This window comes from Phoenix dactylifera, chromosome 6 (genome assembly GCF_051530095.1).
Source record: "Phoenix dactylifera cultivar Ajwa chromosome 6, Ajwa_hap1_PhDact_Kaust_v1.1, whole genome shotgun sequence".
Taxonomy (NCBI): domain Eukaryota; kingdom Viridiplantae; phylum Streptophyta; class Magnoliopsida; order Arecales; family Arecaceae; genus Phoenix; species Phoenix dactylifera.
In genome coordinates, this window is record NC_143195.1 from 34,568,120 (window position 1) to 34,580,106 (window position 11,987).

General features: G+C 41.7%; 1 protein-coding gene across 1 annotated transcript; it reads left to right on the forward strand.

The window, feature by feature from the left end:
- The first annotated feature begins 2,663 nt into the window (after positions 1–2,663).
- On the forward strand, positions 2,664–4,211 carry LOC103704736 (mavicyanin). The gene is made up of 2 exons (XM_008788149.6): positions 2,664–2,975; positions 3,767–4,211. The coding sequence occupies exons 1-2, from the start codon at positions 2,750–2,752 to the stop codon at positions 4,171–4,173; spliced, it is 633 nt and encodes a 210-aa protein (XP_008786371.4). The 5' UTR covers positions 2,664–2,749; the 3' UTR covers positions 4,174–4,211.
- The last annotated feature ends 7,776 nt before the right edge of the window (positions 4,212–11,987 follow it).

Sequence of the window (11,987 nt, forward strand, 5' to 3'; positions counted from 1 at the left end):
CCCCCCCCCCCATTTGCTAAGGACACCCCTAAAAAATTAAAAATTCCTAAATTACCCCCCACCCTTCCCACCCCCTCACCTAAATTGCTCTCTACACCCCCCAAACCCCCCCCCCCCCCCCACCTCGCTCTTCCCCTCCAAAACACCCACCGGCTTCTCCCTTCTGCCCAAAAAACTCGCCTCAAGCACCTCCCCGGCCATCTCCCGAGCAACGAGCACCTCGCCGGCGGAGGAGGAGGGGGGAGGCGGAGGAGGAGGACGGGGAGGCGGGGGGAGGCGGAGGGGGAGGTGGGGGATGGGGAGGAGGAGGAAGGAGGACGGGGAGGTGGGGGAAGAGGAGTGAGAGGAGGTGGCGGAGGAGGAGGGGGGAGGCGGAGGAGGAGGACGGGGAGGTGGAGGGGGAGGTGGAGGGTGAGGACGGGGAGGTGGAGGGGAGGACGGGGAGGTGGGGGATGGGGAGGAGGAGGAAGGAGGACGGGGAGGTGGGGGATGGGGAGGAGGAGGAAGGAGGACGGGGAGGTGGGGGATGGGGAGGAGGAGGAAGCGGGCGCAGGGGGGAGGGGGGGAGGAAAACGAGGCGGAGGGGTGATGGGGGAGGCGGAGGAGGCGGAGGAGGAGGACGGGGAGGTGGGGGATGGGGAGGAGGAGGGGGAGGGGGAGGGGTGATGGGGGAGGCGGGGAATCAGGAGGGGTAGGAGGGGGGAGGCGGAGGAGGAGGACGGGGAGGTGGGGGATGGGGAGGAGGAGGAAGCGGGCGCAGGGGGGAGGAAGAGGAGGAGGAGGGGTGATGGGGGAGGCGGAGGAGGAGGAGGAGGAGGCGGCAGTGAGGAGGAGGGGGAGGAGGAGGAGGCGGCAGTGAGGAGGAAGGGGGGGTGTACTGAGAAAATTTCAAGGGCAATATGGTAATTACACTAAAGGTTAGTTTGGGTATTTTTTTTGGGTTTTTGGGGGGTGTCCTTAGCAATAGGGGGGGTATATAGAACCACCCCGTTTGATGGGAGGCTACAATTACGTAAATAGCCTCATGGATCGAGAGAAATTACAGTGGGGGGGGGTGATCGGTGCCGTGTATCGTGTCGGTGACGGCTGTCACGGAAAGACTTGCACCCACGGCACACCACACAAACGCGGCGTTCTACTTTGACTTCAAGCCGCCAAGCCTGCCATAAATCTCAAATGACGGATATGCTTCACGAATTTCGGGATTCGTGCATGCTATCCACACCGTAGAGCCAAGCAATCATCTGGCATTCGCGAATCCCAAAGGGCTGCACGAAGGATATCCCACCGCACGAGTGGCACAACCACGATCTTCGAGATTAGTGCCATCATCGCCTCATTTGCTGACTTTTTTTTATATATATATATAGAAAGTGTCCCAAAACCACATCCCTGTATACTTGGATACAATTTGATTGGATGAACATGCGGATGTCATGCATGTCAAGCAGGCGTCTAGATTCTAGAAGCATATCAAAATATCACAATTTAAATATGGAAAAGAAAATTCAGATGCACATTTTCACAAAATCTAGCTTCATTGACCATGTATTCCAAGCAAATAATAAAAGAAAAGTGAGCAAAAAAATCCCATACGGTGCATGGAAATAAATTGTAATACATGCGAAATTATAATTTTACAAAACTTAACTTTAGTTTAAAAACAAGATATTAGACAAATAGGTTGGATATGGTTATGTGAATCCATTCAAATAAAATATAAATAATTTTTATAAATTGTAGAAAATGGTTAGAATATTTGTTTCAATCTAGTAAATATTTTCCTCATTGGCACCGATGCGCAAAGATTTTATTAGAATAATTAAAAAAATATGCACTAAGTATTTTTTTTTTCATCTTAAGAGCCTATAATTTTAGGGCTGCAAAGACTCATAACCTCGACTGATCTTGATCTATTAAGATCCGACTCAACCCATTCTTAAAAACATGGATCGAGATGAGGGTCAAAAATTGTGCTCACCTCTTCTCAACTATTCTTACTGAATTATATCCAAACATACATTGTTTGTTTCGATTGGGTTTTAGTTGTAAAGTTCTCAAGAATATCAATGTTTGTTTTTTAAAATATATTTTCTAGACTTGTAACTTAAGAACAAACATTTTCTTGTTATTCTTTTAGTCTTATTTATTTTTTTATTAATTTTACTTTTGATTATCTATTGTTATATTTTTAACTATAAAAGGATAGTTAAATACTTGATTCAAAATGTAGACTCAACCCAACTAGATCTAAATTTGAACCCAAACATTTTGGATTGGTTCTAAGTCATGTTTGACCCAAATCCAACCCAAATGACTCGTTAGGTTTAAAATCATTTTCATGAGGCCAATCTACAACGGGTTGAATCAAATTAAACGAGTAAAATAGGTTAAGATGGCATTGGCATCCCTAGTTTCCACCCACCCCACTTGCACCCCTTGTTAGCTCAACCCCAAAGTGTAAGATATAGTTTCAACTCGTGTCAATGGTGGTGTTAGAGCTGCTTAACTGCCTACCAACGGTCACAAACTCCTCCAACTACCCCCACCCACCTATTCAAAGCCTCCCCCCATTTTTCATCAGCTTCCAATCAAACCCTTCATAGATCGCCCAGAATAACAAAAGAGCAAACAGAGCAACGTATCCTCCCCATCCAAAGCCATTCTTTGACAAGCCATCATGCCCAAGACAGGATAAAATATGGAAGAAGGAAGCCTTTTTTGGAAGAGTTTGGTTAGCTAACACTTCATGAAACTTGTTCATATAAGTTGCAGACTCCCCATCTTCTTGTCTGAGAGTACCCATCCCCTATTCATGGCTAAGCTTCTCATAATCTGTGCGCTTGCCATTCTTGGTGTCGCTCTAAAAAGCCAGGCCATCGTGTACACTGTTGGGGACGGCGCCGGTTGGGATATCAGTGCAGACTTTCCATCATGGATAGCCGGCAAAACATTCTACGTTGGCGATGTTCTATGTACGTCTGAAGTTAACTCTCACTTCTTGATGCAGAATATTTTGGTTTTGCTAGCCTCGCATAAGTTCTCTTGCACTTCTTGAGTCCATTAACTGGCTAGATAAATTTTTCAAACATGTTTGCATGCAACATACCATGGATCGCCAAGAAAATTTGGCTCTGATGATCCCATGCATACAAACAATGGTCTCTGAATTATTAGAAAATTCTAGGCTATTCACTGTTTTTTCTTTTGCCAAAGAGCTTTCCAAACTATTCCTGAAAACTAAATTAATCGAGAATTACTCAGTCATATTCACATAATTGATGTATTTACCAATTTTTCACCACTATTTAAAGAAATAGTTACTAGCTGCAAGTTCATGTAAATTGTTGATGGTGTTGGTGTCTCGACCATTGTTTTTTTTTTTTTTTTTTGAACGATACAACAAAGGAGAGAAAACAGAGGAAACATACAAGAAAAACAGAGTGGGGTGCTTCTCTAATACCTGTTTTATATAAATTAATATATTACCATATCAATAGTTTTTTCTTGTTGTTCATTTATAAACTCTAAGGTAATTTTTCCTGATTTTTTCGGAATTTCAAATCTCCACACCGAACTCTGATTATGATCACAAGCTTTTGAAATGGAAAGCTGAGAAACCACATTAAATATACTCAACCATGTGTTTCCTTTGCCTTCTCTTGAAAAGATCTGAAAGGCTAATAGTCTACACAGGCCTAACCGTGAAGCTGTGTTCCTGTGCGCCGGCTAATAGAATGAAACTAACGCTTTGGCCTTGTGACAGCATTCCAATTCTCCCGGTATCACACCCTCAACGAGGTTGATAAGGCCGGCTATGACAGCTGCAATGCCTCCAACGCTCTGCTCTCAAGCAGCAACGGAAACACCTCCGTCCCTCTTACCACCGCCGGCGATAAGTACTTCATCTGTGGCGTCCGGTTACATTGTTTGGGCGGCATGAAGCTTAAAGTAGGCGTTACAGGAAACCAATCAATAGCTCCGGCCAGTGCACCACAATCCCCAGGGTTCCATCCTCAGGCTCCTTCGAGTCCAATTCAGAAGCCTTCCACAGATAAACACCGCTTGTTACCTCCACCTACAAATGATTCTTATCACGTTGCAGAGGGTTCCATGTTCGTAGCTTGGTTGTGCACCTTTGGAGCCCTTTGGCTGTTATTTTTAAGAGTATGAAAAAATATAATAGCTGGTGGTTATAACTTCTACTTCTATTATCCTCTCAAAAAAACAAAAAAAGTCTGAAACTTTGGGATTTTTTTCTTTCTACATGAAACTTTGGACAAATAATGCATTTATGTCAGTGGATGTTTTTTTACTACAAGTGCAACAAAGTTTCATGGATATAAACAGTTAGTTTTATTTATGCACTCAAAACAATCCGCTAATGACATAAACCTAACATACTTTTTTTACCGGTAGATGGAGGGCATAGGCCCGTCCATGTAGAGGGAAGAATAAAAAAAAACTCTTACACACAATTAATACGTCAATTAGTATGTCTTAGATGTTGATGTGCCTTGGAACAGACCATAGCTCATATAGAAGGCTGGCTAACCAAAACCTGCTGCAAAGCTTCTGAATTGACAACCAAAGCACGCTATGTGATAAGCCTAGAAGCGCACAGGTGGCTCTTCAAATTTTAAAACTCCCACGGTCGGCAATGCCTTGGCCGCGATCTTATACAATTTCCAAAATCACACCAGAGAAACGTGTGGGTCGTGATATGTGTGAGAAATACTCATGCTTTATTCTCGAAGCGTGCGGAGGCTTGTCAATCACAGCCAATCCACATGCTCGAATTTCTGGCGGCAGGCCTGATTCTTCGCCTATACAATCCATTCTTCGAAGGACCTTCTAAGTAAATACTCTAATACCCTAATAGACTATTACGCTGTCACCTAGTAAGAATCTCCTATGTTCTCCAAGTATCATCCTGACTTAGGCATCAGAGAATCTCCATTGGACATACTCTAACAAGAGAACTACTTCGTCTTCACTGTTTTAGATTAGAGCTCGGTCATAAATCCGAACCCTGGATGCAACCTTTCATTCCGAACCGCAGCTTCATATGATCCGAACAGCTCACCACGGAGCCTTCCAGCATCTCTCCTGCTCGATTCCTAGGTCAAGCTAATCCCTAGTTGCAACATACGTAATTCAATGATAATATAGGGGCAGCTAGTAGAATGGTTCCCCTTAACTCATTTTTCAGCTCCTTACATATATATATATATATATATATATATATATACGTGCAGCACGTTGGCCCATGCACGTGCCAGTCACTTTCCCATTGATCTCCTCCTATGCTCCTGCAGGTGACATAGAAACCTTTTTGAGGGTGCTCTCCCATGAAAAAAGAAAAAAAAGGCTTCTCCCGTCCCCCCTCCCACAGGCAGAGAGAGCACTGTAACGAGAGAAAGAGGGCTTACCTTTTAATCATTTCTGAAAGCCATAACCCCACCTTCCACCAAACTGGTGCTGGCCAGCTAGACTGGAGTATTTATATTGCTTTTGTGGTCACGCGTTCAATGGCAATCACAAGTGGACACAGAAAATTTTTCAGCAATCAAGGCAGCGTGGCTAATCCTCAAACCCACATGGGCCAGAATAATTATAAAGTTAGAACCGGCATGCTTATGGGTGGAGTCGGATTAGAGTAACTTGAGTTACTATGACTAGATGTTTTTGCCTATTCAACTTCAACATCTTCAACCATGGCATGTAAGAACTATTGCCACTGAGAACCGGCCCGTCTTAGGCACCACGACAAGAGACATGACAATGCTGAAGAGCTTGGTCGTTAGTTGCTTCAGTCGAGATTGGAGAAGACGTGCGCTATACGACCGTTACTTGAGTCCTTGTTGGATAGCCACACTTCGACTTGAAACAATACAAACGAAGAAGTCCTCTGGCCGAAACGTTTTCGACGGAGACCCTTCGATGCCTAAGTCAGGATTGTGCTTAGGAAATAGGAAGAGGTTCTCTCTTAGTCTGTTAGGACGTCTAGTGTGCACTTACATCCTAAGTTGTCCTCTTTTGTTAATTATGTAGATGGAAGAACTTATCTACCATCGAAGAATTAAGGCACATGGGCTAATCAGAAATAACTCGTCTGAGTACGACCCGGACATCAGGCGTATAATTTCACATTTATATAGTTCATTTATAACTCATACTATAATTTTATATTTTTATTTATCTTTTCGGTAAGAGATTGATGATGTTGATTGTATTAATTTGGTATACATTGTTGATTTGTGTCTTTTAACTTAAACTTTTAGATCAAGTAAATAGTTGATAATCCTTGTATTAAAAAAAATTACTTTTGAAGGAAAGGAGATGCAGAAGATGAAATCCTCCCCATGAAAGTTTATTCGGGAACAAGCGGCCTAGCCGTAAAAGGCACGCATTCCACAAACAATAATCACCTCTTCTTATTCATCTAAAGTGAAAAGGATGATACGAAAATACATGCGATAGACCTCAATCCTCCCCTCAAAGGGGCCCGTCAAATCACAAGAAAAAGTAAAGAAAGGCAAATAAAATAAAGAACAAAATAAATGAGAGCTATTACACCGATAAGAACAACCCCAACTACGTAGGATCCGGAGCAAGAAATCCAAATCAACGGTTCCTCTAGAGAAGCATCACAACGGCCCCAACCGACGCTAGCACTCCCATGCTGACGCCATGCACGATGGAACCCGAATCAGCCGTAGCGGACGCCGCGGGCTCCGCCGCCGGAGTTAGCGATGCCGGACCAGGGGAAGCCAAGGGGGCCGAACTCTTCGATGGAGTCGGTGCGGCGGTGGTTGGAGCCGCCGCCTTCAGAGATGGCGAGGGAGCAGGCGTGGCAGCGGGTGGAGATGCAGGGGGAACTGGAGCCGGTGGTGGTGCCATCGGTGGTGGAGGTACCGCAGGTGGAGGGGTGGCGGGGGGTGGAGTGGCGACCGGCGGAGGGGTGGCGGGGGGCGGAGTGGCAACTGGAGGAGGGGTGGCGGGGGGCGGAGTGGCGACTGGAGGAGGGGTGGCGGGGGGCGGAGTGGCGACTGGAGGAGGGGTGGCTGGTGGAGGAGTGGCAACGGGAGGAGGGGTGGCCGGCGGCGGAGAGGCGACGGGTGGTGGTGTGGCGGCGGGGGGAGGAGAAGTGGTGGTTGGAGGGGGTGCAGCGGGAGTGGTGGGGGGTGTCGAGGCGGCTGGCGGAGGATTGGTGGTGGCAGGAGGGGAGGGCGGTGATTGGGCAGTGCATGAGGTGGAGAGGAGGGCAAGGGAGATGGCTAGAGCTAGAGTTGGTGTGTGGAACGCCATGGCTCTTCTTTGTTTCACTTACTCTCAGATGAGGTGAGGAAGAGAGAATATATAAGTGTTTGTTGTGTTAGAATGGAAGACTGATAGCCTTTGGTAATATATATAGTGAGAAGTGTAGAGATCTAGAGGGAGAGAGAGGCAGCGAGGCAAAAGGTGGGGGATGGCAGTGATAGCTGTAAGGTTTTGTGGTGGCGCCCCCAACTTGTCTTGAAACCTGTTTGGTTAGAAAAAATAACAAAAGAAAACTTCCCCTAAAAAACTATTTAAACTTCTTCGGAATTCAGTTTTTCCTATAATATATATATATATATATAGATATTAATAATATATAGTTTTCTTATTTTTTACAAACGTGATTGATTTAAAAAATATTTGCATTTTCATTTTCTTTCTGTACATTTTATTAAGACTGGATAGATCATTAATCTCATACGTAAAGTTCATGCCTTTCCTGCATCCTGATGATTTGTTTTTCACGAAACTAGGATTTGTTGTTAGGTATACAGCTTCATACGTAAAATTTAAGACATGATGATATGATTAATGACAAGTAATGGCTTGGAAGTATCTCCGAGTGTAACATAACAACTATTACGTATACACTATATATATCACTATTATAACTGTTTTCTATTTGATTAAAATAGGCTCCATTTAAATATAACCTTTATCTTGACAATATTTAAATTGTACAACACTGTTACTGCAGAGATGGAAACTATGTTCTTTTTTCACGTTCTTTGGGTTAAAATATGCTTTAACATGTCTGAATAACACTGCTACAGTAGCACCAAAAATTCCGGTCAAAAGCCGGGATTTTATTTATATTGTACTGTAATAGCTTATAAAATGAGAGGAGTGAGATGAGTTACATGTATTGTAATAACAGTGCTCACCACCCTGTTACAGGATAACAACATTAGATAATCTTGGTTTTCAAATGGAATATGTGCATTAGTTAGTCAAGAATAGAAGCTAATTATAATTTAAAATCAAGATTAAGGGATCATCTGAGCCAAAATAAGGAATACTTTGCTCATTTCAAGTTTGTTCTGTAAATTATGATCATGTCGCAAACCAGCCAGAGTATATATGACAACTTCAACACCACTCAACGCCATTCTTTTTCCACGCGAAGCCGACTCGTCTCCGCAAAACCCTTATCTTTAGTGCCACGCATACCCGTCCGTTACGCTTAAAGAACTAGGGAAAGATTTGAAAACAGAGGCTGGCCTAACGGTCGAGAAGATTCTGGGATGTAATGGTGATGGCTTCTTCTCTCTCGGTTTTTTTAGCTGTCACCTTTTTAGCTGTGTTCCATTTATTTAAGACATCCGTGGAAGAAGATGAGCATATACTTGAAGAAAGGAACATGGCAATTGATGATGAGGATAGGAGGGTGGGACCTTTCATTAGAAGGAAAGCGAGGAATTGACCTACCACCTTTCCTTTTCCCAACCACCAACATCATTCAAGCCCCTAAAGAGTTGATCACATGATGTAACAAGAGGCTACATTTTATATGAATGCCTTCCAGGGCTCAAGGATGGTTGACACTACACCGGTTGAAGCCCCGTTATGGCCTTGAAGATTAACAGATCATTGGTTTTCATTAGAAGACCTTTTGGCATCATAGGCAGCACAAGTAGTACCATTACTAATAGAATTTCCAGCAGGTTGGCTGAGCTTTTCACAATGCTCATGGATCAAAAGCAGAGCTCGCAAATCAGTGAAAAGTGATACCATCTAATTGAGTTTCAATAGAGGTCACAAAATACTAAGATTAAATCAGCATCAGAGATGGGATTATTGATGGCAGCTAAGGATTCTGAAATGTGTTTGTCAAAAATGGAGAGAGATCCTCTCCTGAAGTTTATTAAGGACTCGTTTGGTTTGCAAGAAGAATTTTTTCTTACTGAAATATTTTTCTGAAAAACTAATGCCTGAATATATGATGTTTGCACGTTTGGTTTACCATAAGAAAGTAGCATATATAGAGTTGTTTATGTTTGGTTGAGCATCTACTTTTTTGGATTTTTTTTAAATATCTATTTATCCTTAATAAAGAAAAAGAACTAAGCTCTATTCTATCTAAAAGTTTACGGGCATATTTGAAAAAAAAAATATCTCAATTTCCAACCGACAAAAAAAATGGATTTTTTCATGTTCCATATAAATTTTTCTTTCTCATAAAATATGAAAAAGATAATTTTCTCTCCTTTGAAAACTCACTCTCACCAAATATAAGGCCTTTCTTTATTTTTCTATTAACCATACTTTTTTCTTCTCCTCTTCCCATAAACCAAATGAGTCCTCAGTCGTCCACGAAGATTAAACTTTTGGGCACATGATTGTTGCAAAACTAATTTTTCAAGAGTTGTGTTCAAACATCACCAGATATAAATAGGCCAAATCGGTGCAAAAGCTTTCACATAGAGTTGCATTTCAGAAACCGATATTGTTTTCTCCAAATAGTGTAATCGATGAGATCGGAGGTGAGGAGAATGGATCCCATTTGGTTATTATATACGAAGTAATTTGAGCCATCAAATTTAACCGACAAAGTTGGCGATGCTGGAAATTGGGAAGGGGAGATATGTAACTTGAATAGAGCAATAGAAGAAGAAAAGACAGATATACAAAGTTGGTGAAACAGCAGCCTTATGTTTGAATGTTTTTGGCTTAGTCTTGATAATAAGAAACATCACGATGTAATTAAATTGGTTCTGCAACAACTACAATTGATTTTAGAGCTATATATTTGTACACAAGGAAAAAATTGATGAGGAAAATATCAATTATAATCTATTCACAAGGCTTGATCCTTTCTTGGAAAATAGTGTAAGCCGTTCATAGCAGATTTTATATAATTGTCTTGTTTGGAATATTTAAGAGAATTTTTCTGTGACACTTTCCCTTAATAGCTCCAAAGCTCAAGTACACTGTAACTAAAGCCAAGAAACTGTTACGTACAGTCATTCCACAATAGAGGTAAACAATTTTTTTTTATAGGAGAAAATTTTAGAGGTCGATAGTGGAAGGACGTATAATCGTGAGTTTAATTTCACATGCAAATTGTGAATTTTTAAATTAAGACTTCGTGTCACAAGCTCAATGCATCATGCATGACTAGGAGGAAACAACCAAGTCAAAAAGAATGAGAAAGATTTAAAAAAAAAAAGAAGGTCCATGTATCTCTCAAATCACGATATTGACTGTCTTCTCGCTTTAATCAAATGAGGGTTCAGAACCATGCATGCTTCACTTAGCTTCCACTCTAGATAGGTTATTACTTATTATTGTGATTAATCACACCAAAAATCTTGAACTGTTTGAAAATTTTCCATTTTTTTGGGAAATTCAATTTAGTGTAATCATATTATCAAACTTTCAATTTTTTTCAATTTAGATCCTGGCAGTGAATTCAGTTTGGCTGCCGTGATGGAGTGATCATGCAATATCATGTGACTTGCTAATACAGCAAAAGGAGCTGATTGAACAAATTTTTGTCCTTCATTTTCATTTTTCTTCGATTGAGGTTTTGACTTCCATTCCTGTCCAAATCCCATGAGAGTGGTGGTGTTTCCCTTCGGGGATGGTTGGTGCCTTGGTGGTCAATCGACAATGGTAGGAAAAGGAAAAAAAAGAAGAAGGAGGAAACGGATTACGTAAGAAAGATTGTTCAAGTGATTTGATCTAAGCATTTTTTTTTTTATTTTTTTACTTTTTTTCAATCTTTGTTCCTCTGTTTCTTGGTTTCTTGATGTTGCAATTTGCGATCTGAGGAAGAAAGACTGAATGCTGTTGATTTGGAGGAATGGTATATGTTTAACTATTAGTTTTTATCTTTCTTCTCTTTCACTTTCTCCCCTAAGAGGAGGAAATTGAAAACTTCTAAATATTAGACATGCAACTTTTACTAGGTCGCGCCTTTAAAGGCTACGAGCATTAGACATGCAACATCAGTAATTGTGAACCACATCTCTTGATCAGCACAAAGTTAGCAACCAAATAGTAGCATGGTTTTGAGACCAAGGGAGAGGTTTCAAAGCACTAGACTACAAGTATCATACGTATTGGCTATATTTACAAAATAGATCACAAAGAAAGTGACCGGGTACCAGAGTTTTAACCTAAAATATAAGTATCCATCTCTAACCAAAAGATAAGCATGCTCCATTGATTTGAATGAGCAACCAACATAAGACTAGTGCCAACTAGTTCTAGCAACCAGAGTTTAACCAGTACTGTACTGCTGAATTTGATCAAAAAAGCACCTAAGTCACCCAACCAAAGACTACCACCACCAGAGCAAACATTGGACAGCATTCAAGTGACATCAGTTGTCTGATCACATTCATAACCTGAACCCTAGAATGCTCGGATACCATGAGAAGCCAATAAACAGTTCAGATCCACACTGGTCATCACTTCAATCTACGAACTAAGAAGCAGAAGCATGGAGAGAATAAAATGATGACAATTTCTAAGAAATAGGGACATGATGCCGATTAATTTTGTTATTGGTTTAAAGAGCAAGCATTCCCCTGCATGGCAGATGCATATTTTTAGGGGAAAATAAGGCCTTACAAAAACTGTTATCACTTTTTTGCTCAAAGAAACAACAGTCTTAATGACACACTGCTTAACATCTCAGTGAAAATGCAAACATATCT

What these genes read in the sequence shown, in the direction of transcription:
- LOC103704736 (XM_008788149.6), top strand. Translation starts at nt 2,750, where the DNA reads ATGAAACTTGTTCATATAAGTTGCAGACTCCCCATCTTCTTGTCTGAG. An exon ending in CTACGTTGGCGATGTTCTAT is followed by an intron (nt 2,976 to 3,766) that starts GTACGTCTGAAG and finishes GCCTTGTGACAG; the next exon opens with CATTCCAATTCTCCCGGTAT.